The sequence below is a fragment of the Buteo buteo genome, chromosome 25 (genome assembly GCF_964188355.1).
Source record: "Buteo buteo chromosome 25, bButBut1.hap1.1, whole genome shotgun sequence".
NCBI lineage: Eukaryota > Metazoa > Chordata > Aves > Accipitriformes > Accipitridae > Buteo > Buteo buteo.
In genome coordinates this window covers 18,589,945-18,613,303 of record NC_134195.1, presented here as the reverse complement: position 1 = coordinate 18,613,303, position 23,359 = coordinate 18,589,945, and the positions used below count along the sequence as shown (strand labels likewise).

The 23,359-nt window shown below is 44.9% G+C and overlaps 1 protein-coding gene across 3 annotated transcripts in view; it reads left to right on the top strand.

The window, feature by feature from the left end:
• ARHGAP6 (Rho GTPase activating protein 6) overlaps nucleotides 1-23,359 on the top strand; it is a 338,646-nt gene that overhangs the window by 145,629 nt on the left and 169,658 nt on the right. Inside the window, exon 1 of one of the 3 annotated variants that reach the window (XM_075057317.1) lies at nucleotides 21,310-21,478. The exons of the other annotated variants lie outside the window; for them this stretch is intronic. Within the exon in view, the coding sequence (XP_074913418.1) occupies nucleotides 21,434-21,478 (45 nt within the window). The 5' untranslated portion in view covers nucleotides 21,310-21,433. Of the gene's footprint in view, nucleotides 1-21,309; nucleotides 21,479-23,359 lie in introns of those variants that run through there. 3 annotated transcript variants of the gene reach the window in all.

Below are 23,359 nucleotides of genomic sequence, written 5' to 3'. Positions count from 1 at the left end.
TGCTCTGGAGGAAGGGAGTGTCCATTTCAGATTCTGGTTGCTTTTTCAGTAAACGATGAATTTATGCTGGTTGCGCAGCACCTGGCAGAGAGCGGTCTCCGCTCACGCCTGGGACTCTCCGGTGGCATAGCCGTGCGAAAGGAATCGCGCTGCTCTGGGAATATCGCCAGTGCAAGGAGTCGGGGGAAGCCGGGGGCTCCCTGCCTTTCCAGGTCTCTCTGGCTTCCAGGCAGCACTGGGAAAGCGATCCCGAGTTACAATCGTTCTCCATCGCAAGACGGGAGGAGGAGGAGGAGGAGGCACTGGGAGGGGTGGGTTCCCCTGTGAGGACTGGGGAGAGGTGGGAGCGGGCTGTGGGGAAGGACCACGCACGGGCACTGGGTTTGGGGGGGGACCAGCAGCCACACAGACATCTCCCACCTGGTCTTGGGCTCGAGGTCCCTCTTAACGTTAAACAAAATCAGCGTTCTGGAGGCTGCGTCTTGGTATACGGCCGCTGTTGTGTCAGCCTGCTCGGTAAATGCTTTGGGATAGCTTGAATATGAAAAGCGTGAAGAGAAGATTCCTTTTACTGTATGGTATTTTAAGGAAAGCCAGAGTGGTTTCCAAAGGTAGTCAGGCAGGGAAAGATTTGCCAATAAAGAAAATTTTGCTTCCAGCTTAGAGGGGAAATTTGCATTGCCCATATATATATGGAGATATATATGTATGGAAATGAATTCCTTTTGTAATACAAAGGTTTTGTTTGTTCATCACGCTTTGGTGTCTAACCAACAGCTTTTATTTTAACAACAGAATCGCTCTAAGACATGCACTGAAGTATTGGTCATTTTTGATGGCTGTCTTCTGCCTCCCAAATGCATCTAGAACCATTCATGGCATCAGTTTGGCAAGAACAAGTTTTGTTTGAGGAACGGTTTTGAAATCTCTTGAGCTTTTTTGTCTCCAAGTACAGCGGTTTATACTGCAGTTCTGCAGCACATCCATCCTCGGTACTAGCTAGAGGAGAGAGTAAAAATTTCAGTTTAATAGTTTTGTAGAGCAACCTTTGATGCATGGGCACATTGAATGGAGAGGACAGAAACAAAATGTCATGAATGATGTGGCAGAGTTTTGGCTAAGTCGGAGTTGGATCTTGGGTTGTTTGGTCTCATTTCTCAACTCCATCCTTCTCTTCTTTGGAAGTTACGTTACAAACCTCTCACCTTCCTGCGCTTGCTTTCTCTTCAAAAGGCTATGTGAAGAACTCTGCGTGATGCCAAAAGCAATATTAGTTTTTGGAATCAGCTTTCAGGATGTGCTGAAAGTTGTGTAATCAGCACCTTACCTCTCAGAAAGACTGGGTGCTTTACCCTCTGACATCTCACAGGCGTGCAGGGCCTGGGAAAGTTGTTTTTTTCAGAGAGACCTGACTAGGGAACTAAACGGTCTGGGAGCGTATCAGAAGTTTCTCCACCCTGGCTTCAAAGCTAGGCCCATCTTGACATCAGACTCTTTCTCCAGGCTACAACAATATTTTGGGGAAGTGAAAAGGAGTCCAAAGAAACTTCAAAAACATCAGAGTAACTAGAAGAATACAGTAAAAAAATGCTAAAGAAGGTTATGGTTTTTGTTAAAACATAAGGCAGAAGCAGTAATAGCACAGTGATAAGCACCAAAAAAGAAGAATGCACAAGTAGGGGAGTGAACTGTCGGCAGTTCTGCCTAGTCCACAGGAGAGCTGTGATTCCAGACAGGGGCTTCCAGGTGATCAGAAACCATGTTTTGTGCTCTCAGCTTCAAAACCCTGTTCCCTCTGGAGACTACAACACTGCTGGCCTAAAATAAACGTGCATTCAGAAAGTCCCTTAACATGACCTTGTCGTGTTTTTACCCGCATTTGGTGATTTGAAGCAGGAGTGAGTTACCATAATGCCCTGCCTGAGAGTGTACGGTGGTGCAATTTCAATTTACTTAAATTATTGGGCAGAAACTGGGGGGGTCTAGAAGTTGCTCCAGATGTTGTTCAGCTTTCCTTGCTGCAGGCACTGCACCTTGCATCTGAGCAGCAAATGGGTGGTGGACGTCTGTACCAGTACGTGTGAACTGGGGCTCTGACTCTCAGAGATGTGGTTTCTTTTTAGATGGTTTAAATAATATTTGATTTTCGATGATATTTATGAAGCATCTTGAAGTCCACATTAAGGTAGATCATTCAGGACTGTGCATGTGTAAGCAACTTGTCTCTCCTTTTCAGCAGCTGCCTAAGCAAGTTTTGCGATTAAATGTTGTATGTTTTGGACTGTGGTTCCACAGCGCGAGTGGTTTGGCAGCAGCGCTGGACGAATGAGTTCCCCCCCCGGCACTGCGCTTAAGGTGGTATAAACTGGTGTAGAAGTGGGGTTTGCTGTTGATACAGCTGGGAGCCAGTTCTTGGGCGTCAAGAAGTCCTTAACCCTGGTATTGCCACTGGCCCACCGGGCTTATGAATTGCTGAATGCCTTTTACAATGTGATATGCATAGCAGAATAATTACTAAGTGGCCAAACGTGACTTGGAAAGAGTCACGTTTTTGTTCAGTGGAGAATCCTCTTCCCATTGCACGGTCGCTCAGAAAAGGCTACTGGGGCCGGGGCACTGGGCCACGCTCCCCAGAGAATGAGCTGGGGCTTGGTGGGACAAGCAGAAAACCAGTACTGGTGCCGAGAGACACGCGGCTGGAACCATTCCCCGCTCCCGGCCCCCGGAGCTCACACCAAGCCAATGTTTGCACAGGGCTCTAATGAGGAAAAGCAGTGTATTGTTCATTACTCATAATAACAAACTCCTGAGTCTCCAGATAAGCAAAACACTTCAGAATAAGCTAGACCTGGAGATTTGGACCGGAGCGTCCTGAAGGGAGAAGCAGAGCCATTGAGATGATATGATAAGGGCGATACCCACATGTGTTTCTGCTGAGATCTCCTCTTGGTAAATGGTTGAGTAAACAACCCAGGGAGCTGCTGGCCAGTTTGTCTCACTTCAATAGCTAGCATAGCGAAATGCAAATAAAGAGATTATTCTCTAAACGGTCAGATGGTAACAGGTTGATATACTGTGGGGAGCATGGATTTTTAGAAAACAGAGCATGATTTGCAAAGCTTGTGTATTTTTGAAGCAATCATAAGCTTTTTCATAAGGTAGTTGATGTGAAATTCAGGGCTGGTATCATCAAATTGAAACCAAGTTTAGGAATTAATGAAGACGTTTATGCAAATACCTTTGTGTCAAGGGTAAACCTGTAGTTAATTTTGTTTGTATTTTGCTTTCATGAATGATCTGGAATTTTAAACTAGATGGTTATTGCAGTTTGTGGAAGGTTACAGTTTTGGAGCACTGAAACTGCCAAAGCCTGTGGAGAGTTCTAGCAAACCCTGCGACTTCCAAGAGGAAATTCAATGTCATAAAGTTATGTCAATGAGAGGAAAAAATCCCAAGCCAAACTTTTATCAATCAAAACCCAGAGAAAAAAAGGTTGTATAGTTACAGTGGGGAAGAGGATCTGGGCATTAATAGATAACAAATTAAACACACCACAGTGTAATTTGCAAAAAGGCAAAGACTGTTCTGGGCAAGGTTCCTAATGTTTCTGCTACATCTGATCCAGGATTACCTCCAGTTCTTCCCTATAGGGGCTTAGTTTTATATTCTCCTCAGACTTCTACATAAAGCTTGCAGAATCATGAAGCACAGTTTACAGATAATGTATGTTAAAGTAATTACATATTTTAGTTTCAAGTTGTATACGGGGAGGGGGGAGTTGCGAGTTATTTGGATTATTACAGGTCATGGTAATGGTTCTGAGTTGTATTTATCTTTTGTTTTCCTTTTAAGTCCTCAAGTGATCACTTCTCTCTGAACAACGTAGGCAACACCAGCAATACTCCACGGAAGAACAGAGAACAAATAAAAAGCCTCTTCAGTGAACAAATAATAAGGATAGCCCAAAAAGTTAGGAAAAATGACTTTAGGCTTAAGGCCAGCTTTCATGAGAAGGCAGGTAGAGTTGTAAATAAACAGTGTAAGAGGAGGGCCAGGAATTCTTTAAAATTATTTTAAAACATAATGTTGGTATTTTTAAAAGTAGTAACAGAAAGAAAAGAATTACTGCAGGTGACAAAAGAAACAAGCCAACAGAAAAAGGGTGACTCAAACTATGTATTAGGGAAAATATGTAAGACTGGTCAGAAAAAAGGAAGTATTTGCATCACCCATGGAGTTTGGTGTGCTCAAAACAAGCTTAGCACTCAGAGTGCATCTAAGAAAACATTATTCTGTATGGAAAAAATGGGCTTTATTGAAATACACTATTGTCTCAAAAAGTGCTTGCCACCCTCAAAAAAGAACTTTTTGTCAGGAGATTCCCTTAAATTAAAAAAAAAACAAACAAACCTAAATGGTGAGATTTTCTACTGGTAATTTACATGAGGGGCAGGAGCAGAAGCAAAATTTTGTGTGAAGGTAAAGGTTTTTCCAGCCAGCTCCCTGTCTTGCTTTGCTTGGGTGAGCAAGACGGGTCTGTGTAGTGATGCTGAGCCTTGGTGAGGTGGAGATCACAGCCGTGGGGCTGTCAGAAAATCAGGCACCCAAGAGGGCAGAATGCCTCACCCTCTGAGCTTCCATCGTCCCCCGCTGCAGGGATGCTCGGGACCAAACAGCGATGTTAAAGCCATCCAAAACTGTGGCAGCAAGAGGGAAGAGAACACCCAGGAGCCCTGGTCCCTGCGGGGTGCCTCCCTTCTCCTCCGGAAAGCATCTTTCTTCCTCGCCCCTCCGAAATGTGTGGAGGGAGAGCAGTCTCCATCCCCTATGGCTCTTTGAAACTGTTTTCCCTGCAGGAGAGGGAAAGTTCTGCAGTTTTCTGCCTTCCCTTCGCCTCGCTGCCCTGGGCTCCTGGGAAGGGTGGAGGAAAATGTGTCAGTGGAAAACAAGGAGTAAAGCTGTGGAGCGCGTTGTACAGCTTTTCTGAATCCTTAGCGTTTAGGCAGAACAAAAATAGCTTTAAAGAGAAACAGGCAGGCTTGAGGTCAGATTCGCGTCTTCAGCAGAGTGCACGATTACCTGACTTACAAACTCTGCAGCGTGATGGGTTAAGGAAATTCCCTTTTGCTTCTGGACAACGAGCCTGAACAATCTAAATTTAGTGGTCAATTCTAAAATTACCAAACAATTAGGTTTCCTTCCTAGTCCGTGCTCATAAATGGCAGTGGCCAAGACGTGCATGGGTGTTGCATGTCAGAGCAGCAGTAAACGAGCGGGGCTCTCCGGGAGAGCGACCAGAGGCTTCTGCGACAATTTTGCGAGCACTTGGCAGGCGAGGGAGCGGAGAGGGTGGTGACAGCGGGGGAATGCGGGGACCGCCGGTGGCCTCCGGGGAAGGGCACGGACGAGGCTGTTGCTTTGTGTTAACCTTTCAAAGCAGCGAGCTTTTCTCAAGAGAGCCTATCTGCCTTTTTTGCTAAATATAGGACTGCCTTTCTCCTTCCCGGCTGGTAAGTGTGCTCCGTGGGCTGTGGGTGCCAAAGCCGTCTGCAGACTCTGTCCTTTCTTCTCCTCCTGCCCTCCTCGTGTCTTCTGTGACCAGCTCTGTAACGTGCTCGTAAAAGCTTTGCCACTCCTAATTATCCTGCTGTCGTTCCCCGGCGTGGAGCTTGCTCCAGGGAAGGCAACGTGTGTCAGGGAAGCGGGAAGGTGCCCGGCACAGGGCTCAGGTGGGATTCAGGGCTCAGGTGGGATTCGCAGGCAGCGGGTGATGTTTCTGGTGGGTGGGAGTGTCTGTCAAACATCGCTCCACCTGGCTTTGCTTGTCCCCATCACCGATAAATTCAAATGAAAGTCAGGAGAGCCATGCTGCAGAAGGTCTTGTTCTCGTAACGGGTGTGTCTGTACATCAAAGGACCGTGTTTCACCTTCATGCATTAACACAGGTATTTCTGAGCCTCCACACCAATCCTCTGGCCCCAAGCTCAGGGAAGCATCCCTCTTCGAGGGGACTCTCGAGCACCTGCTTTCATTTGCAGATCTGTTTTTATGGCATTCTCCTTTCTAGAGTCAAAGGCAGGTTAATGTCCTGTGGAATTGGGGCTCGGGTGAACAGCAGTACTGAAACCTGTGACTACATCCCTTCCAGCTTAGGGAGACCTAAAGGCCTCTTCTGCAGAGAAACTTCATCCATCTAAACCTGAACCTTCACGCAAAAGCTTAAGCTAATAGATCAGGTGAAGTTTAAATTGAATCTGAAATCTAAAATGCATTCATTTAAAATTAATATTTCTTTTTAATATTTATTCCTATTTATTGTTTGAGTAAAAAATGTCATCTTCAGTGATTTCATCTGGTCCAAAAGCAACTGTCTTTGCAGCCATTGTATTTTTCCTGCTCTATGTTTCTTTTTGAAGGCATTCAGCTTCATGGTTCTCTTTTTTCCTCCCCTTTTCAGGCTTTATTTTGTGAGCAACTCTTTATAGAGGAGTTCAGCATTCGTAGACCTTTGCTAGTGGCATGATGAGAGTGCTAGTGATAGCACTGCGTTTTCCCCTAAGGGACTCATTGATTATAGTGGAGTTATGTACGGCACAGAAAAATACTTCCTAATGCTGATAGGGCCTGTCCTTTTGTAGAAGGGGAAAACAACAGGTAAGGTAACCTCTTTTAGGAGTAATAAGCCCTGAATATTTAGCGGTTTAGGAGAGGGAACGTACAATTGCACAAAATGTTTAATTACTCCAGTTTAAATGCAGGCCACTTTTGAAAGGCAACCCGTAGTCATCCATTCCTTCCGCTTCCCCTGCACCAGGTAGAGCAGTTGAGCTATGGGCACACCAGCCACCTAAGTTTGAACAGAACATTGGTTATTAACTGCAAGGAGGACGATGGGCTTGTTCCTATTGTGCTTGAGTAGGAGGAGCCTCGTAAATGTAGTTCTCTAATCTGTTTCCCTGACCTCACTTGGAAAAAAAAAATCCCACCAACTAGGCTACAAATGGTAGCTACAAGTTTTCCTCCTATTATTGCTCTTCAGATCTGAAATTGAGATTTTCCCATTACAACACAAGGCATTAATGTACTGCTGTTTTGTATAATGCACAGTGCTTATCCGCATCTTGGCAGCGCCTTTATGTTCCAGTGCTGTGGGGAAGAAGTAAGAATTTGCTTGCAGATGAAGTGACAGACACTGTCAAGTTCACTTAGGTATTTAGACTTAACTTCTGAATTTAAATCAAAAGAACATTGATTCACTTAGTTTCTTTTCCTTTGTATATATCTCATGTTATTTAATTACAGTAATACCAATTTTGCCATAATGGTATTGGTCATTTAATAATGCTCAGCTGAAAATAAATGTGACAATTAAAACATGAAAAGATCCTGAGTCAGCTAAAAAAGCCACAAAGCTCAGACCTTAAAAGATTGGCAGGTTCTCATAGATAGAGATTTATTTCTAATATCTTAATAGAGATTTATTTCTTATATCTATTTACAAAATTTAATCTGATTTTTTAAAACTGAGGCAGAGGAACATCTGAGTTTCCCTTCCCCCACTTAAAAAGTCCGCAAAGCTTTGTTCAGAAAATAAACAGAAAAGGCTCCGAGTAACGCGTGAGCTCCAGAGGAATGCTGTGGTCCAGCTGCAGCCGAGGCTGAGGGACGTCGGTGGCTCCAGTTGTTTGTTTGCTGCAGACACAGAGTGCTCTCCTCCCTGCTGCTGAGAGTTCCCCTGCGTTTGTTTTGGTTGGATTCCCACCGAAAATGGGAGAGTGTAGGTCCGTGTGCCATGACAGCCCTCGAGCAGCAGAACTGCCACGTTCTTCTTAGCTTCCATCAAGTGGGCACCACGGTTTGGGCTCTGGTACCTCCCGCAGCATTTCTTGTGCTTGCACCTGTGGGCACCTCACCGTGCAAAGGGGAACATTCTGCTCGTTGGGTGGTATTTCAGAGGTGAATCCAGAATCATGGTAAGAGGCCATGATAGGAGGACAGAGGGGGCGATATGGAAGGTTTTCCCATGCGGAGTTCTGCCATGGTTTTCTGTCCAGTTGAAATAATATGCCTGAGAGATGGCTTCTCCATCTGAGACCCTTAGTTGGACCTGAGGTCACCCTGGAGGTAGCAGATACAGCTTTGATATAGCAGATGTAGCACCCAGAGGTGTGTAGCTTTCTCTGCCTTTGGTTCAGGAGCAGTTTTTCACAAGACAGCAGGAAGAATCCTGTAGTTACCATTCCCAGGGGTCACTGTGCGATTCACCACACTGCCCTAAGGCTTTGTAAAGAATCACAGGGGAAAAAATCAAGTGACACTTACATTTAGACAAACATTTAAGCATGCACAGAGCTTTAAAAGGGTGAACAGTCTTTGCAAACATACTCAAAGCTGTGTGAGTAGTTAGCTGCTACCTTGAATCACAGCCATTGTCAGCAGCCTGTGATTAAATAAAGAGGGAGATTTGTATTGCACTTTGGATGTTTCACAATGGTTTTGAATTAAAGTAACACAATACCAAGAGCATTCATTCAGAATTCAGTAGGGTAACTACAGCAGTCTAAAAAACATCCCATTTATCTGAATAATCCAGATAATAGACAGACATATAAAGGCATCATCTTCTGGATCCCTCTAGGCTGATGGAACAGGTCACCGCAACCATCTGTTCTTCACTGGACTGTGCTGGTAGGTCTCAGAGGCACCAATGGACCAGGGTGTGTAAAAGCTGGCTGCTTATGGTTCAGGCAAGAAATCAGTCAAACCTTCTCCGACAACCAGTGTAAACCATTCAAGCAAGCCAACATGCTTTTGCTTAAAATGATATAAGGAGCAGCATAAAAATTTTCCTCTCTGTGGACCCATGGGATCAGTAATTTCTGTTAGAACAGTGATGATTCACCCAGGATCACAAGAGAACTTCTTGTGCTGGTACAGCTGGGAGCCTGAGGGAGCAGAAGAGTCTGTCAGGGGTGATTTTCAGCCATAACTTTGTTGGTTTGTGTCTGTTGTTGGAGTGTTCATCTGTAGAACACCACCAGGCTAGGGCACAATCAGCAGCAAAATACTGCTGCCTTCTTTCTCACAAGTACCAACAAAAAGTGAAAACCAACAAAAAGTGAAAACCTATCTTTCCCACCTCAGACAACCTGCCTGTGTCTCTCCTCATGTCAACATTGCTCTCTTTTTCCTTGGAGTCTCTTGTGGGTTTGTAGCCAGTCTCTCCAATCCTTGTGGGACAGTTCAAGGGCCGTAATTCCATCGTAAGGCCACCAGCGGAGTTGTGCGGGCACAGGCACTGATCCGCACCCTTAGCTGTGAGAAGAGCTAAGCCGGCAGGGATTGCTCAGGCAACATCGCTGGGTCGACTGGGTCCCCAGCTGTGTGTGCAATTTAGTGCTGTCCCAGAGAGGAGCGGTGGGAGCTGCTGGCTGTTGTGTCTTCATCTCGGAGAGCTGCTCCACCAGGCATCGGAGCCTGCTCCAAAAGGCCCTCGGGTTGGGGGCATTGGTCACCTGAAGGCTCTTGGTCACCTGAAGGTGGCCATTTCCAGCTAACGATCAAGAAGTTTGGTCATCCCTGTTGTATTGCCATATCAGTTTCATCATTCTTTATTTGCTAACACTATCTTTTTGCACATTCTCTGTCATTGAAAGATTTAGCAAATTTAGTAACAAACCTTCACCTCTAGTGAGTACACTATATCATAATTTAGTGGAAAAAACCTGAATTGCTCTGCAAATTTCAGCTAAGTACCAATGGTGGATGGAGAGATGTTATAGATGAAACCAGGGGAAGGACATTTTCCCATTTCACTGCCAGGCACACGTATACCTAAAGGGGAAGCTACAGATCCTTTCATTCCTGACTTTGATATCTGTCTTTGAGAACTTCAATCTGAGTTTTCTGAGTAAACTTTTACATGACATTTCATTGAAAGATCATCATTAAACTGACATCTTAAATACGAGATATTGCTTGGGCTATCGAGTTTACAAATTACAGCTTTATGTACACTGAAAATTGGAGAACCCTGTTATTACAGACAGCGTGATATTCTTATAAAGCTGTTATAGATGGCCATAGCAATTTTGAATGGAAATGGAAATAAAACCTCTCCATTTGATCCCTGTAATTGCATCCACATCAGGACTGCAGCTACATGCATAAAAACTTACACTTCTAAATTGATTTTGCAATACAGCAACTTTCTATGAGACTTGAGTTAAAGTAGACATGTAGGAAAGGGAAGGCACGAGCACTGCTGGTTGGGAAGAAGGAGAAGGAAATACCTGAAAACCCTGTTTCCTTTTCTCCATCTAGCTGTGTCTAGCTCAGGGACCAGAGCAGCAGACTGTGAAGCAGGGTGGTGAAAGAAATGAAAGAGTTAAAAGTGAGTTTGAGAGAAGCAGGGGCAGTGTAGATCTGTGAAAGGAAAATGCTTCCCAAAATGGATCAAAAATAACAAATACAAAATGTACTGAATGAACTTTTGTTTTTGCTTAAGATTAACTGAAATTTTTTAGAAGAGAAAAAAACACTTTCTCTAACAACACGAACCCTGTGTATATTTACCTGAGGCTTATAGAAATAGCTCGTATGACAAGTCTGGCTCCATAAACTCCACCTAAGAAGCCTGGATCAGCAAAATTCAATCTGGAAGCTGTCTATAAATTTATGAAACCTGTCTGAGGTTTCTAAGTTAACTAATAAAGTCATCTTTTGTTCATAAAAAGATATAACAGTTTTATAAACTAATACTGAAGTCCATGGAAATTAATTTTCAGCACTCAGTGCTTTAGCTAACTTTTGTTTTAATTCTACCAATAAAGAAATGCTAACTCAAGACCAGACACATAAAATGAGGGCTATTTGTAAATATGTTGAATTAATTTTTTGATATCTTTTTGTCTTTCTTTACTCACTGGAGACTTTCAGCAGTTTCATGCTTCAAATAAATCTCAAGTAAGAAGTTAAAGCAAGCAGTCAGCTGCTCTAATGCCTAGCAAATAGTGCTTTTCTGCATGTTTTACTAACAGATGAACAGGCGATCCCATTTATAGAGCATACTACATGTTGACAGAGCGCATTACTTCATTTTGCCGTATTGGCAATTTGAGATCTTAACAAAACAATGCTGAGGTCGCTCTCATTCTGTATTGCCATCCTTGGAATGCAGCTTGGGTTTTCATTAACTCTGTCACTACAAGGTACTGCAGATAGAGGCAGATTTTGTGGGGGGGGGGTAATAAACATTAGAGAGCAGAAAGTTGTAAACAGCTTAAATTCTTTGTCCTGTGCGGATGAATTCCTTTCCTTAACGCTCTGGTGTTCTCAGCATCTTGTGGACGCTTGGTCTAATTGGAGGTGAACGGGTGGATAGCTCGCAAGGGCTTTGATACCTCCCAGCTGTTGTGTGGGGAGAAGTGGTCTCAAACTCCTGCAGCCAGTGAATATAAGCTTCAATATAAACAGTAAAAGTTTGGAGATTCAGCCCGGCGCTTGGCTCGCAGCATTCTGGCACTGCTTAGGAGCACAAATCGTGTACAGGACCACTTCCAAGATTTCCCCTCCATTTTTCAATCAAGGGAGAAGGACAAAAAGGGGAAAAAAGAGCACAGCTCTGCTTCACTGCTGCATTATTCCTGCTTTCCCCTATGCTGGCTTCATCGAAATCACTGGTATTATCAAGCTAGAGTAAAACTGCAGTGAATCTTTCCAAGGCCTTTTCTGTACATACATTTTTGTGAGTCTTACCAGGACAGTTAAAGCAATACAAGTCACTTGAGAAGAATTTAACTACAAAGGAACTGGGTGACCTTACTGCAGAAGGAAAGCAGGCTTGTGGGGGATTCTTCAGGAATAGCTGTAGTGCTTTCAATTCATAGCTTACCTTTTTTCCAAAACAATTGCCTGAGAATAGGCCAGCATTTTTATACAGCCCAGCCTTTCCCAAGCTATTTTGCCCAGGGGGGAATCTTCCCCTCCCAGATTAGCATCGGTGTCATTGCCGGTGCTGAGGCTATGCCACCTCTGGATCCCTGGATCTGGGAGGCTGTGGGCTGTGCCCTGCTTTCACCTTCCTCCTGCCCCTGCAAAGGGAATAGCCCCATTTTGGGATATGCTGGAATAACTGTGTCCAAGCTACGAGGGATTCAGTGTATTTGCATCAGTAAAGGATCCTGCAGGTTAAAACAATGCGGCTCTGCAAGAAGAGAAACTGCTTGGACGACGATGCATGTGTTACATGAATCGTGCTTTCATGTTCCTGTTGCTTTTTTAAAATCACTTTCTCAACAGTGCTTGCACTCAGGGCTCCAGTTTCCAGGTAACAGGGAGCACCAGACGCCCAAGCGCTGGGTGATTTAGCCTTTCACTGAATGCAACTGGGAAGCAGTTGGGAGCACTAACATATTATAACCCTTCAGTTAAATTCAGCTCTTTTGGCTTGAGGACTAATTTGTGAGAGTGAGATGCCATCTTTACAGCACAGCAGTCACGTCTGGTGCAACTGTCATCATGACTGCTGCAGGGGAGAACAACAGTGCAATAAATACACCTTTTGCTGTATGTTTACTGGGCTGTGTTTTCAGCAATGTGTGCTGCTCAGTACAGAGTTAGTCCATGAATCCTCTTGGGTAAGGTAGTAATCTGTTTTGCCTGGACATACAGGACAGGCCTTCTTTCAAATCCCTTCCCCAAGGTCCAACCTGTGTGCATTTTGTTTTATATTTTGGGAACACATGACCGCTGAAACAGGCTATCCAGCCAGCTGGACAAAAGGTATTTAACATAGTTATTCTTTCCTTTGGTTAGCACAGCTTGTTGTAGGGCTCTGTACCTGGACGTGTCTGCAATAGCAGCTTCTACAGGTGGGCACACATAGTCAGCGTACTCAGCTGGGTCTGGAAATGTATTCAGCAGATCAAACATGGTATCTGCTTTAGACTGACATGTCCCAAACTCTTTTGACTCTATTGTCTGTATAGAGTATGTCTTCAGTGACCGTAATGGGGACCAAGACACCTAACTCGTGCATAGACACCGCCAGGTAGCTATCTGAATCTGAAGATGAATCCCACCTGGAACACTTGGACACAGTTGCTGTGGGTTTTTTTCCCTACCTACTTTACAATGTTTTCCAGCTTAGGGTAAGAGTCATCCAGAGCGTTGAAAATTCTGCATTTCCCTATCTCTCCTTTGAGTGCTGAAGTCAGTTCTCTCATGTTCTCTCTCACTTGTCATGACAGGTCAGGGGAACTTTTATGCCTGAATCATTAGGTGATTGAAGTTTACTAGAAAACAAATATGCTTTGATGCTTCTGCAGCCTCGAGGTGAAAACAACGATGGACTTATAGCCAGGGAAAATGATACTTGAATAAAACTCATTACCGCTTGAAGCCCTCAGAACTCCATACAGTGAAATTGTAACCATACACTGTAATTGTAACCATACCTGTTCTTCAGAGCAAAACCAGATCGTGAATGTAAATTGCTAGAGCATACTTTAAAAATACTCATTGTTAACTCGGTGGACAGCCATATATACAAGTCTAAAATACCTCGGAAGGAACTCAGTGTGTGAGGTTATTGCATGTGATTCCATTTTATAAATAAAAAAGAAGAAAGGTTTCAAAAGCCATTAATCACAGTAATGAGTAGAAATTTGCTGCAGTGGAAAAAGCCAATTTGCTGGTCTTCAAGTATTTCAGTTGCAACTCCTTGAATCTACTTCTAATCAATCCAGGAAAACTATCCCTGGGTTACAGGCAGGCTGCACAGAGACTCTGGGTTTTGACTGTGAGAAAATCCTGCTGGGCTGTCCCACAGCCCAAGGCCCAGGACTGACTCAGAGCGTGTCTCTTTGGTTAAAAGTCCATTGAGTGATCCAAACCAAGATACGGTGATCCCAAAAATGCCGGGTTCCTGAAAATGCGATGCCTGGCGTAACTGCTCTGCGGTGGGCTCGCCGGCTGTAGGGCAGGCTGCCTGCTGCGGCTCGGCATCGCCAGAGATGGCACGGCTCTGCAGCTTGCCAGTGCCAAGACCTCAGGGTGTCAGAGGACTGTGGCAAATCCTAATTCCATAGCAATTCCCAGGCTGGCTTTCTGGCTTCCCAGGCTGCCTGCCCTGGAGCGGAGGTGTACTGGGATGCCTCCCAGGGACTGTCACCCCGAGGGCAGTTTGCATGAGCGCTCCCCCGGGGCTCAGAGGAAAGGGGAATTTTTGTCAGGCTCATTGCTAACCAAGCAGACTACTTCATGATTTGTCTTCTTCTGGCTCAAAAAAAGTGTAAGAATTTACAGTTCACAAGAAGTTTTAAAATGTTGGCTTCAGACTCAATCGGATGAAAGTCAAATTTTGAAAAGCAAAGTTCCTTCTCGACTGGAACACTAGCTTTTCAACCAGCTCCAGTGAATACTATGAATAATATATTATACCATGACTCTTAATTTACAGCTGAAATCCAGAACACAAGAACACAAGGACCATCTGCTTACATGATCCCAAAATTATTGATAACTGCAAAGCCACGCTGTTTGTAACCACTTCACATATAGCCTGAAACCTATTAAAACCATGACTTCATCTGAAGAGGTTTGTTAACATTATGGATATTATTATTGTTGGTCACAAGAGGCTTGGTCTTGTTCCAGCCTTGAAATAAATACTTTTACACTGCAAAACTGGTTTATGAATTACAACGTTAAATCAAAATGTACAGTAGTCACGTTACTTCTTGGGAGGTTTTATTTTGTAGTTATTACTCTGCACACTAAATGGATTTTAACAATCCTATACTGCCCACGAAACAATTTTGAATAACTTTAGGTTTGTTAAAGAACCCTTCCCCCTCCTGAATTCTTGTCAAATACCCAGATGGTAAATTTAGATAGAAGCCCATACTTCTATCCATTGTTGGTAAGCATTCCTCTTTCTAGTCAGAGCGAGCAAATCATGTATTTGTAGCCGATTTGTTTCAAGTTAGTGTTTTTAAAATTTTTTTAATATAGCTGCAATTTCTGTAAAAGTCATATGTAATGAAAGAAAATTGTGCTTTTCTCCCTCTCCAGTTCTCGGAAGACATTTTAGGGAGAAGGATAATTGCTAGTGAGAGCTCAGCCCAGTAATGCAGTTTACAGTGAACGTGAGTTGCAAGGAGATAAACAACGAAGGAAATACATGGAGATCTACCCACTTTCAGGAACTAGAAAAATCTTCCACTGAATTGTTGTGTTCCCAGATGTGTATCATTTACAGAGATGAGACTTCACTGAGATTTTTGGCTTGTATACTTAAGCCCCTTAAGCTGTTTTGAAACTCTAAGCCTGGAAGTTATGTTTGCTTCCATTTCCCCCCCCCCCCCCCCGCTTCATTTTTTTTCCCTCATTCCTGTCCGCCTTTTTAGTTTGTTCTGTCAGCAAGGAAAACCAAACATAAAAAAAAAAGTAATGAGGCCTGAAACTCTGTCATTTATCTTCACACGAAGCAGTGAGTGGTCCCATTTATTTAAATTGCAGCCTTTGAGGACAGAAAAAGATGGCAGGATAACTGGTAGTTTCTTCTGCAGCTTTAAAACCCAAATGAATTCTAGTGACCCACACTAATTTTTGTTGAAAAACTATTCTATGCTATGTGGTAGGGTTATATTTTTGATTTACAAGTTAGCAGTTTAAAGATATTCTAGTGAATTTTCACTCATGCTGGAGATAGAGACCAATGTGCAAACATAAGGGATGCGAAGTAATTTAACCACCTTCTAAAATACACGTCTTTTAGATAAAATTGCTTTGCCAAGCTCCTGATAACTGATAGTGCAGTAATGTGCATAATCACATACAGAGCATCATTGGCCTATAAATTATACAGTATGTATACAGTGGCCTATAAATTAAAGCATAGTGATGTATTGGATGAAAAAATTATGAATGTGGTAACTTGAATTAAATCCCTGAGTGAAATTCTGGTGACACACCAATGCTAACACACTCCTGGATGCGTGCTAACACACTTTCATTAGGGAAAAGGTTTCCCTTGTGATTGTTCCATGAGTTGTCCATTTCTTATACCTACCAAGTGCTCATCAGAAGAGCTGTTTTTGGCCCTGAGGCACGTTGTCTCCAGTCTCACCTTCCCCTGGGGCTGCTTTTGCATGGTACCAGGTGGTTCTCCATCGGGCTGCAGCAGCTCCAGCAGCTCCAGCTGCCCACAGGCAGCGGGCATGGGGAAGAGTGGAGGGGAGGGTCCTCCTCTAGATGCTTACTGATGCCATTCCTAAGAAAACCTGCTCCTCCTGCCCCTCCGCACGGCACAGTTTACAGGTTTGAGTTAGTAATCTGGAGTCCAGTTTGCCTTCTCGGGCTTCCCCGAGTTGGGCAGCGCGGGAGCGTTACCTGGGTGCGCACAGGGTGCAGTTCCTCTCGGCGTGTACCACCTGGTGCAAGCACACGACGGGTGTTTGTGCCTGGGGAACACGGGCGGCTTTGGATCTGCTCCCGAGGAATGAAGCGCTGGCTTCCTCTCCGCTGGTACGAGCAACACTTGGGCAAGTGCTCCTCGAGAGCTGTAATGGTGTCATGCTCTTCTAGTGCATTAGATCTCCTATAAAGGGGTTTCAGACATCTAGGAAATTGCAGGAAATTTTAAAATAGGATTTCCTTTGTCTAAGAAGATTTATGTCACTGTTGTGAAAAAGCATCTCCATGAGTGAGGTGGCACTTCATTCTTCATGGGCATTAAGTTCTATTTCCTTCAGTTCTGTTACACACTGGTGAGAAACTATCAACATATTTTGACTGGTAGCAAATGAATACTTTAAAAAAAGCTAGTTCTGAACAAAGGATTTTTGCAGTGTAGTATGCCTAAATTCTGATTCCTTAGTTTCTGTGTTTTGTTCATAAAACTTTACATATTTGATTTACTTGTCTGTCATCTTTTCTCTCTCTTTTTTTTTGGGAAATAGACTTAAACTGTAACTTGTAATGACCAAACGAGCATTTGGCCAGAATAAGAGAAGTGCTAATTCCCCGAGGAAGAAGTGTGCTGCCAGTATCACTCTTGGCCCTGGTTCAGCAGCCAGAGAGGCAAGGCTTTCCCAGATTTGGAGTTAGCTCTCTGTGGAAGTTGCATTCATGTGCTGTTAGAAAGGTCAAACAAAACAAGACCTTCATGCTTGCTTGAAGCTTTTTCACCTGAAGACATCGACTATTTTTTCACCCGGTAAGTACAGTAGCCCCTGCTCTCCGGAATGAAAAGAATCAAGACACTGAAACTATTACGGACTTTTCTGAAAGTCAAAGTGAGATTTAAAGGCTGATCCCATAGCTTGGCTCCCAGGCGGGCTTCCCCTCACTTAGCTGCAGATGCCTGAAGGGCAGACATCTGAACTAATTGTCATGGACTCCCAGTGGAGTGAAGTAGGCACTGCAATTTATGTGACCTATTTTAGATGCCGGCTTGGAATGACATAAATTGTCCGCCAGATGTGTCTGTTTCTTCCCATGGACTAGGGGAGCCTAGGATGGTAAGCTAACATGTAGATTGTAGATGTTTACAGTTAGGTGAGACAAATCCATTACTGCTGTAACTGCAAGTTGGCTTCCCTCCCATAACAGGGTGGATTTGGAAACTTTTTCCTACCTCATCTGATGTGACATCAGACAGCTTGAGTCACTAGTTCCAGGAGTCGTGGCAGAGAAGTCAAGTCACTTACTTCTCCGCAATTTCATAATTGTGTGCTGTCTGCAACTGCATAGCTACTTTCCTTTGTTTAAGAGCAATTAGTGTTGAGAAAGCACTTGGTTCATAGAGTAATATTGGAAAAACAGAACCTGGCTTCATTAATGATCAGCACAGTAAAATTCAATTACCTACTCATTGCCCAGCTGCTGTGTTGGAGGCAACTAAATTTTAGCTGAAATGTTGTTCATTCTCCATTGCTGTTGTCAACAACAAATGATAAATAGGAGAAAAGGAGCGAAGGTTTTACTGTAAACTATGTCTGCAGGTGTAAAGTGTACATTACAGCCTCTTAAAGCACTGTAAGGAAAAACCACAATGGGAACCATGGAAAGCATTAAAAAAAATGAAGGAAGCAGTACCTCATGCAACAGAAACAATTTAAAATGAATTACTGAAAAATTTCCAGTTTATATTGTTTTTTTCTTGATTGAGTAGCCTTGGAGTAAATGTGCAGGAAATTAACTGTTACGCTTTGTATCACCTGTTAAGAGAAGCTGACCTGGAAGGTTTACACTTCCCAAAGTGAGCCACGTGCATCCCTTGGGTACCCATTATCAGGTAAATAAAAGAGGAAGGAAATTTGGAAGGAACACCAAGGAGGAGTCATAAATGAATGTGAATAATGAAGGAATGTTGTAAGGGGAAAAGGTAGTCAGAACTGCTGTGAAAGCGCCGTATGTTAATCCTAGCTGCTAAGTGGCTTAAAAGAGGGATGGCTGATTGCAAGCAACTGAGTACTACAGCTCGGTCAGTTACTGCTCGTTGCAGACCAGGAGTGTGCTCCAAATCCTGTGCAATTTGAAGTCAGAGAGACTCCTTTGCCACCATAAATACAGCATAAGCGAGCTTTCTAGTCACAGCCACAGTAACTTGCTTTCAAAATCCAGAAAGCTTTTGTTTTAAGGTCTGGCCTTTGAAAACACCTTTTGTAATTAGCAATTAGTTTTAAATTTTATTACTAGGTACATAAAAATCTTGAACTGTACTATGAAATTTCTGATAGCTGCAACTTACCAATCCTTTAAGATTTTATAAATGAAGATACTTAAAAAATCTTTTCTCCTTAATTTTCACACTGCGTGGACAGAAAAAAACCACATCTACTAAGCCTGCATTTTTCTGGGTTGACATCCCCCCAACCTGTAAGTTTTTGCCCATAACTCCTTGTCATCGTAAAAAGTTCTACAACATTTTCCTGCGTGCATATTCTTTATTTTTAATCTTAGCTGCACCAATGTAAGAACCTGTCACTATTGCAAAGGTACTTCCACACACGCTCCTCTTCTGCCCCCAGTATCCTGCTCCCAACTAGACAACCTCCCGCTTTCCTGTGTGCCAGCTCTGGCACTCACCTCCTCCCTCGGAGAGCTGATTCAGCCTGCTAAATGGGAAGAACCCTGTGCGCTCCATTTGCTGTACTGGTTTGCGCCAAGCACGGGGGCAGAGGGAAGGGATGCGGCGCAGCCTGTGGCTGGGAGCGGGGGATGAAGAGGGTTATGGCAGCCAGACTGTCCTTTACGGTGGCAATGAATTGCTGGGTCAGACAAGTTCAGCCTGCAAAATCTCACCTTTAGTCCTTCCCCTCTCTGGCTTCTCCCTCTGGGGCATTCCTCACCTTCCTGGCTTTATGGTTTTCTCCCTTTTCCTGAACTATGTTTCCTCCAAGTTTCGCATCTCTCCTTTTGCTAGTCTTTTTCTTCTGTACTTTCCACTTGGGGGTTTCTGGTCTCCTCCATACTATTCCTTTCCTTGTGGGGTGTTTATTGAAACACGCCCCACCCCGTGTTTTAATCCCAGCCTTTTCTGGTGTTCAGCATTTCCTTTTGCATTGATCATTTTCAGAAGATAAAGCTAAAAAGAAGGTGGTGATGTTACGGAGCTTGAGGGTAGAAATACTATACGCCTCTCCCCAGTCTTCTTCGCCTGCTTTCTGTTGCTCTCTGTGGTCAAATGCCATACCTGCAGAGCAGAGGAAAAATGACATTTGGAGTCAGAGCATATGCAGAGTTCTTGGGCTGAAACCATCTCCCTGAGATAAATAAAAAGGAGAACTGCAGAAGGGAAAATTAGGCACTGGGATGCTTTTTTTTTAAAACTTTTTTCAGTTTTGCCTGCCTGCCTGGAGGTCCTGATGATTTGAAATGTTTGATATATAAAGTTTCTTTCTGTTGGGCACTGCTTTCCAACACATGCTCTGCAACTGCTCAAGTATCTACTCTGCCTCATTTTCCAGGAAGGGGAATAGCAGATTGTTCACCCGAGAGACAAAAATGGACTTTATGGGTAAATGCAGATATTGTATTCTTTGTCCATGCCAAGTTGACTGAAAATTACCTTCCTGTCCATGGGAACTCTTAATTTCCTCTGCAATAGGAATTAAGATCCATGGAAGACCCATAACTGGAAGCTTGTTGGGTACAGTACATCATCATCATCAGAGCACATAAAAACTTTGGCTCAACCGATTTATCTTTCCAGCATTTATTTTGAGTTATTTTACAAATTGTTTCCCAAAAAACCCTTTTCTTTTTCCCGCGGAAGAATGACGTTACCTTTCTTTATAGATAATGCAACGCGTTGGTAACACATTTGCCTAGATTGTAGGTCGGAAATGGTAAAACTCATAAATTTTATATACGTCACGCAGCACTAGAATAAGGCCACTTCCTCAGAGAACAACTGAGAGTAACTGGGGGAGTTACCGTGCTAACAAAGATTTGTGCAAAGCATTGAAAAATGATTAGAAAGATGGAAGAGGGCTCAGGAAATCATCTAGCCTGTCCCTAGCCGCACTCCGTTGAGGTCACGCCTAACCGAGGGAGGTTTATGTGTTTTTAAACGCTTAGTGGAGATGCCGTAGCCTCTCTGGGCAAGCCATACAGAAGTTGCTACTAATTATAACGCAGCAGAACGCAATTTTCCTTCAGAACGTGCTTCGCCTTCTACAGTTGGTGCAAAACACGCACTCACGGGATAACGAATAGGCTGTGAAGTAGCGTTTCATTTTTCAGAGCCTATGCATTAAAAGAATGGTGAGCCGGTCCTCCCAAATCACCCGTGACAAAAACCTGCGTTAGGAATTCGGCTTTATTTGTCGTTCTCTCCTCAGCCTTGAGGTCCTCGCTTGCAGGATCGGCCCCCCCCCCCTCAGCTCCAGGCGCTGCCGGGGCCCCGGTGCGAGGCTTCGCCCGGGGGCCTGAGGGGATGAGGGACGGGACCGCCGGACCCGCCGCTCCCGGGCGGTGCCCTCCGGTTGTTGGGGACCGTCCGAGCCGGGCACGGAGCCCCCCGAGTCCCTTTTCTCCCCTCAGCGCCCCGGCAGCCCCGCAGGAGGGCTCCCTCCCGCCTTCCCGCCTTCGCGCAGGTGCGGCCGCGCTGAGGGGCCGCGGGGAGGGAGAGCGGCCCCGCCGCGGAGGAGTCACCGGCGCTGGGCGGGAGGACTGAAAAACCGCCTCCTCCTCCTTCTCCTCCTCCTCCTCCCCGGCTCCGCTGAAGGGATCTGCGGGGCGGGGTGAGGTGGGACAGCCGGGGGCGGGCTGTGAGGCAGAAGTTGTGAGGAGGGACGCTGGCGGACGGAGGCTGCCGGGCGGGAGCCCCGCGCTGCTGCTGCTGCCGCTGCCGCCGCTCTCTGTGAGGGCAGAGCAGCGCCGCCGCCGCCCCGTGTGGAGAAGAACGGCTCCTCCCGCCCTCATGGGGGACTCGGTGTTCAGCGAGAAGCCGGCGCTGCGCTACGCGGTGAGTGGTGGGGCGGGAAGGGGCTCCGCGGGGCTGCCGTGGGACGGGGGGAGGGGGGGCTCGGCCGGTGGGGTCGTGAGGGACGGTGCCGCCCACGCGTGCGTGGGGGTGCGTTCGCCTGGAGAATAACGTGAAAACGTTTAAAAACCGGGACTAAAAGAAGAGGGTGGTGGGGTGGCAGCCGCGGGGGAGCCGGCGGTGCAGCCTCTCGCCGTGAGGCAGCGTGGAGGGGGGGGGGGGGGGAGCAGCAGGGCCAGCTCGGGCGAGGAGACGCTCGGGGGGGTCCCGAGAGCCTCGTCCGGCGCGTCCGTCCCGCTCGTCGCGGGCCGAGCGAGGGGACGAAGCCCCGGGACCAGCGGGGGCTCTCGGGCGCCGGTCCCGGCACCCCTCCCGCGGCTGGTTCAGATAGTAACGCCGGCTTTTAGTGTTTCCCTCGCAAGGGCTTGTGCCGTTGAGAAGCCGCTTCCTTTCCACCGGCCTTATTAGGAGCATTTTCTCGGTTGCTCGGGCAGAAAAAAAAAAAGAGAAAAAAGCCGCGTAAAACCAGCCAGCTGCCTCTTCTCCCGAAGTCATAAATAAATGCTAGCACAAGGAATAGCATGCGAGGTCTGACGCTGCTCTCGTTTACGCGCGTGTAAATAATGGATAGTTTTATTGCTGTTGATGAAGTTATGTGGGGACTGTCAGTCAGAGCAGGCTGGCTTCCCTGGTCCTGGTGAGCGCGGCTGCTGGCACTGCCAGGGTGGGTTGGGAAGGGTATCATCACTCGGGATACGCTGCGATGCGCTTTTCTCACCCGGTTCACTTTGATTCCTTCAGTACTGGCCATTAAATTACGTTTCTTTTCATGCTTATTTTTGAAATCTTATGTGAGCAGTTCAGAGTAGAAGAGGTTGTTTGGATTTTTAAATTTTTTTTTTTTTGAGGGGGGTAATGTCTGTCTTTGTAAATACTCTTATAACCACTCAACTGTAGATATTGGTGCATTCACCTACTGTAATAAGTACTACAGCTTTTAGAGGTAATGGCATGTTGGCTAAAATAGTTATATAGAAGCAAGTACATTTTATATCATGTATGAGTAGCGATAGTGATTTCACCGGGAAACTAGTTATGGTGCATCAAATGAACTGGAGCCTCTTTTAATAGGGTAAGTGCCCCGTTCATATTTAAATACATAGGAGAGACCAGTGATAGTCACGTCACATGCTAGCTCCATGAAACTTTTATTACTTCCTGTGATTGTGCTTGTCAGTCTACCATTAACTACTAGTTACAAACACATTATTGTTTCTGTCAATTGGGTATCAGTCCATTTTCTTGCCCCCAGCCAGCAGCAGATAGTGCATTAAGTTCAGGTCAGCAGGCATGCAAAGGGAAAGGCAGGATGGCCAGCCATCGCGGATGACCATTACCACTGTTGCAAAACCACTGCTCTTTGATTGTGGTGTATTGCAGCAAAGGGGAAACTGTGCACCTGAGAATAATACTTCAAAATACTTTTACTATTTCAAGATATATTTCAATAATAAGGTAACAATACATAGATACATCTAGGAGGCAAGTGATTTTTGTTTTTTTTTGCAGGCGATGTTACTGGTTTGTTTGGAGAATATGGATCTGGATGCTGTGTATTATCCATGCATATGCTTAATGTGAAGTCTATGAATAGCCTAATTGAAAACAAATGCTTGTTGACCTGAAGATAAGCTAAGACTTCAGAGCTTTGTTGGATTGAGGCCTTAGTAATTACTGCTTAAATGTAACTTAGTACCATTCTCGGTAACTTTGAATAATTGCATGGTGTAAATACAAATCAAGTCCTTGGATTGTATTGGTAACTGTGAAATAAAAAATATACAGTGTTATAGTATTTAATAG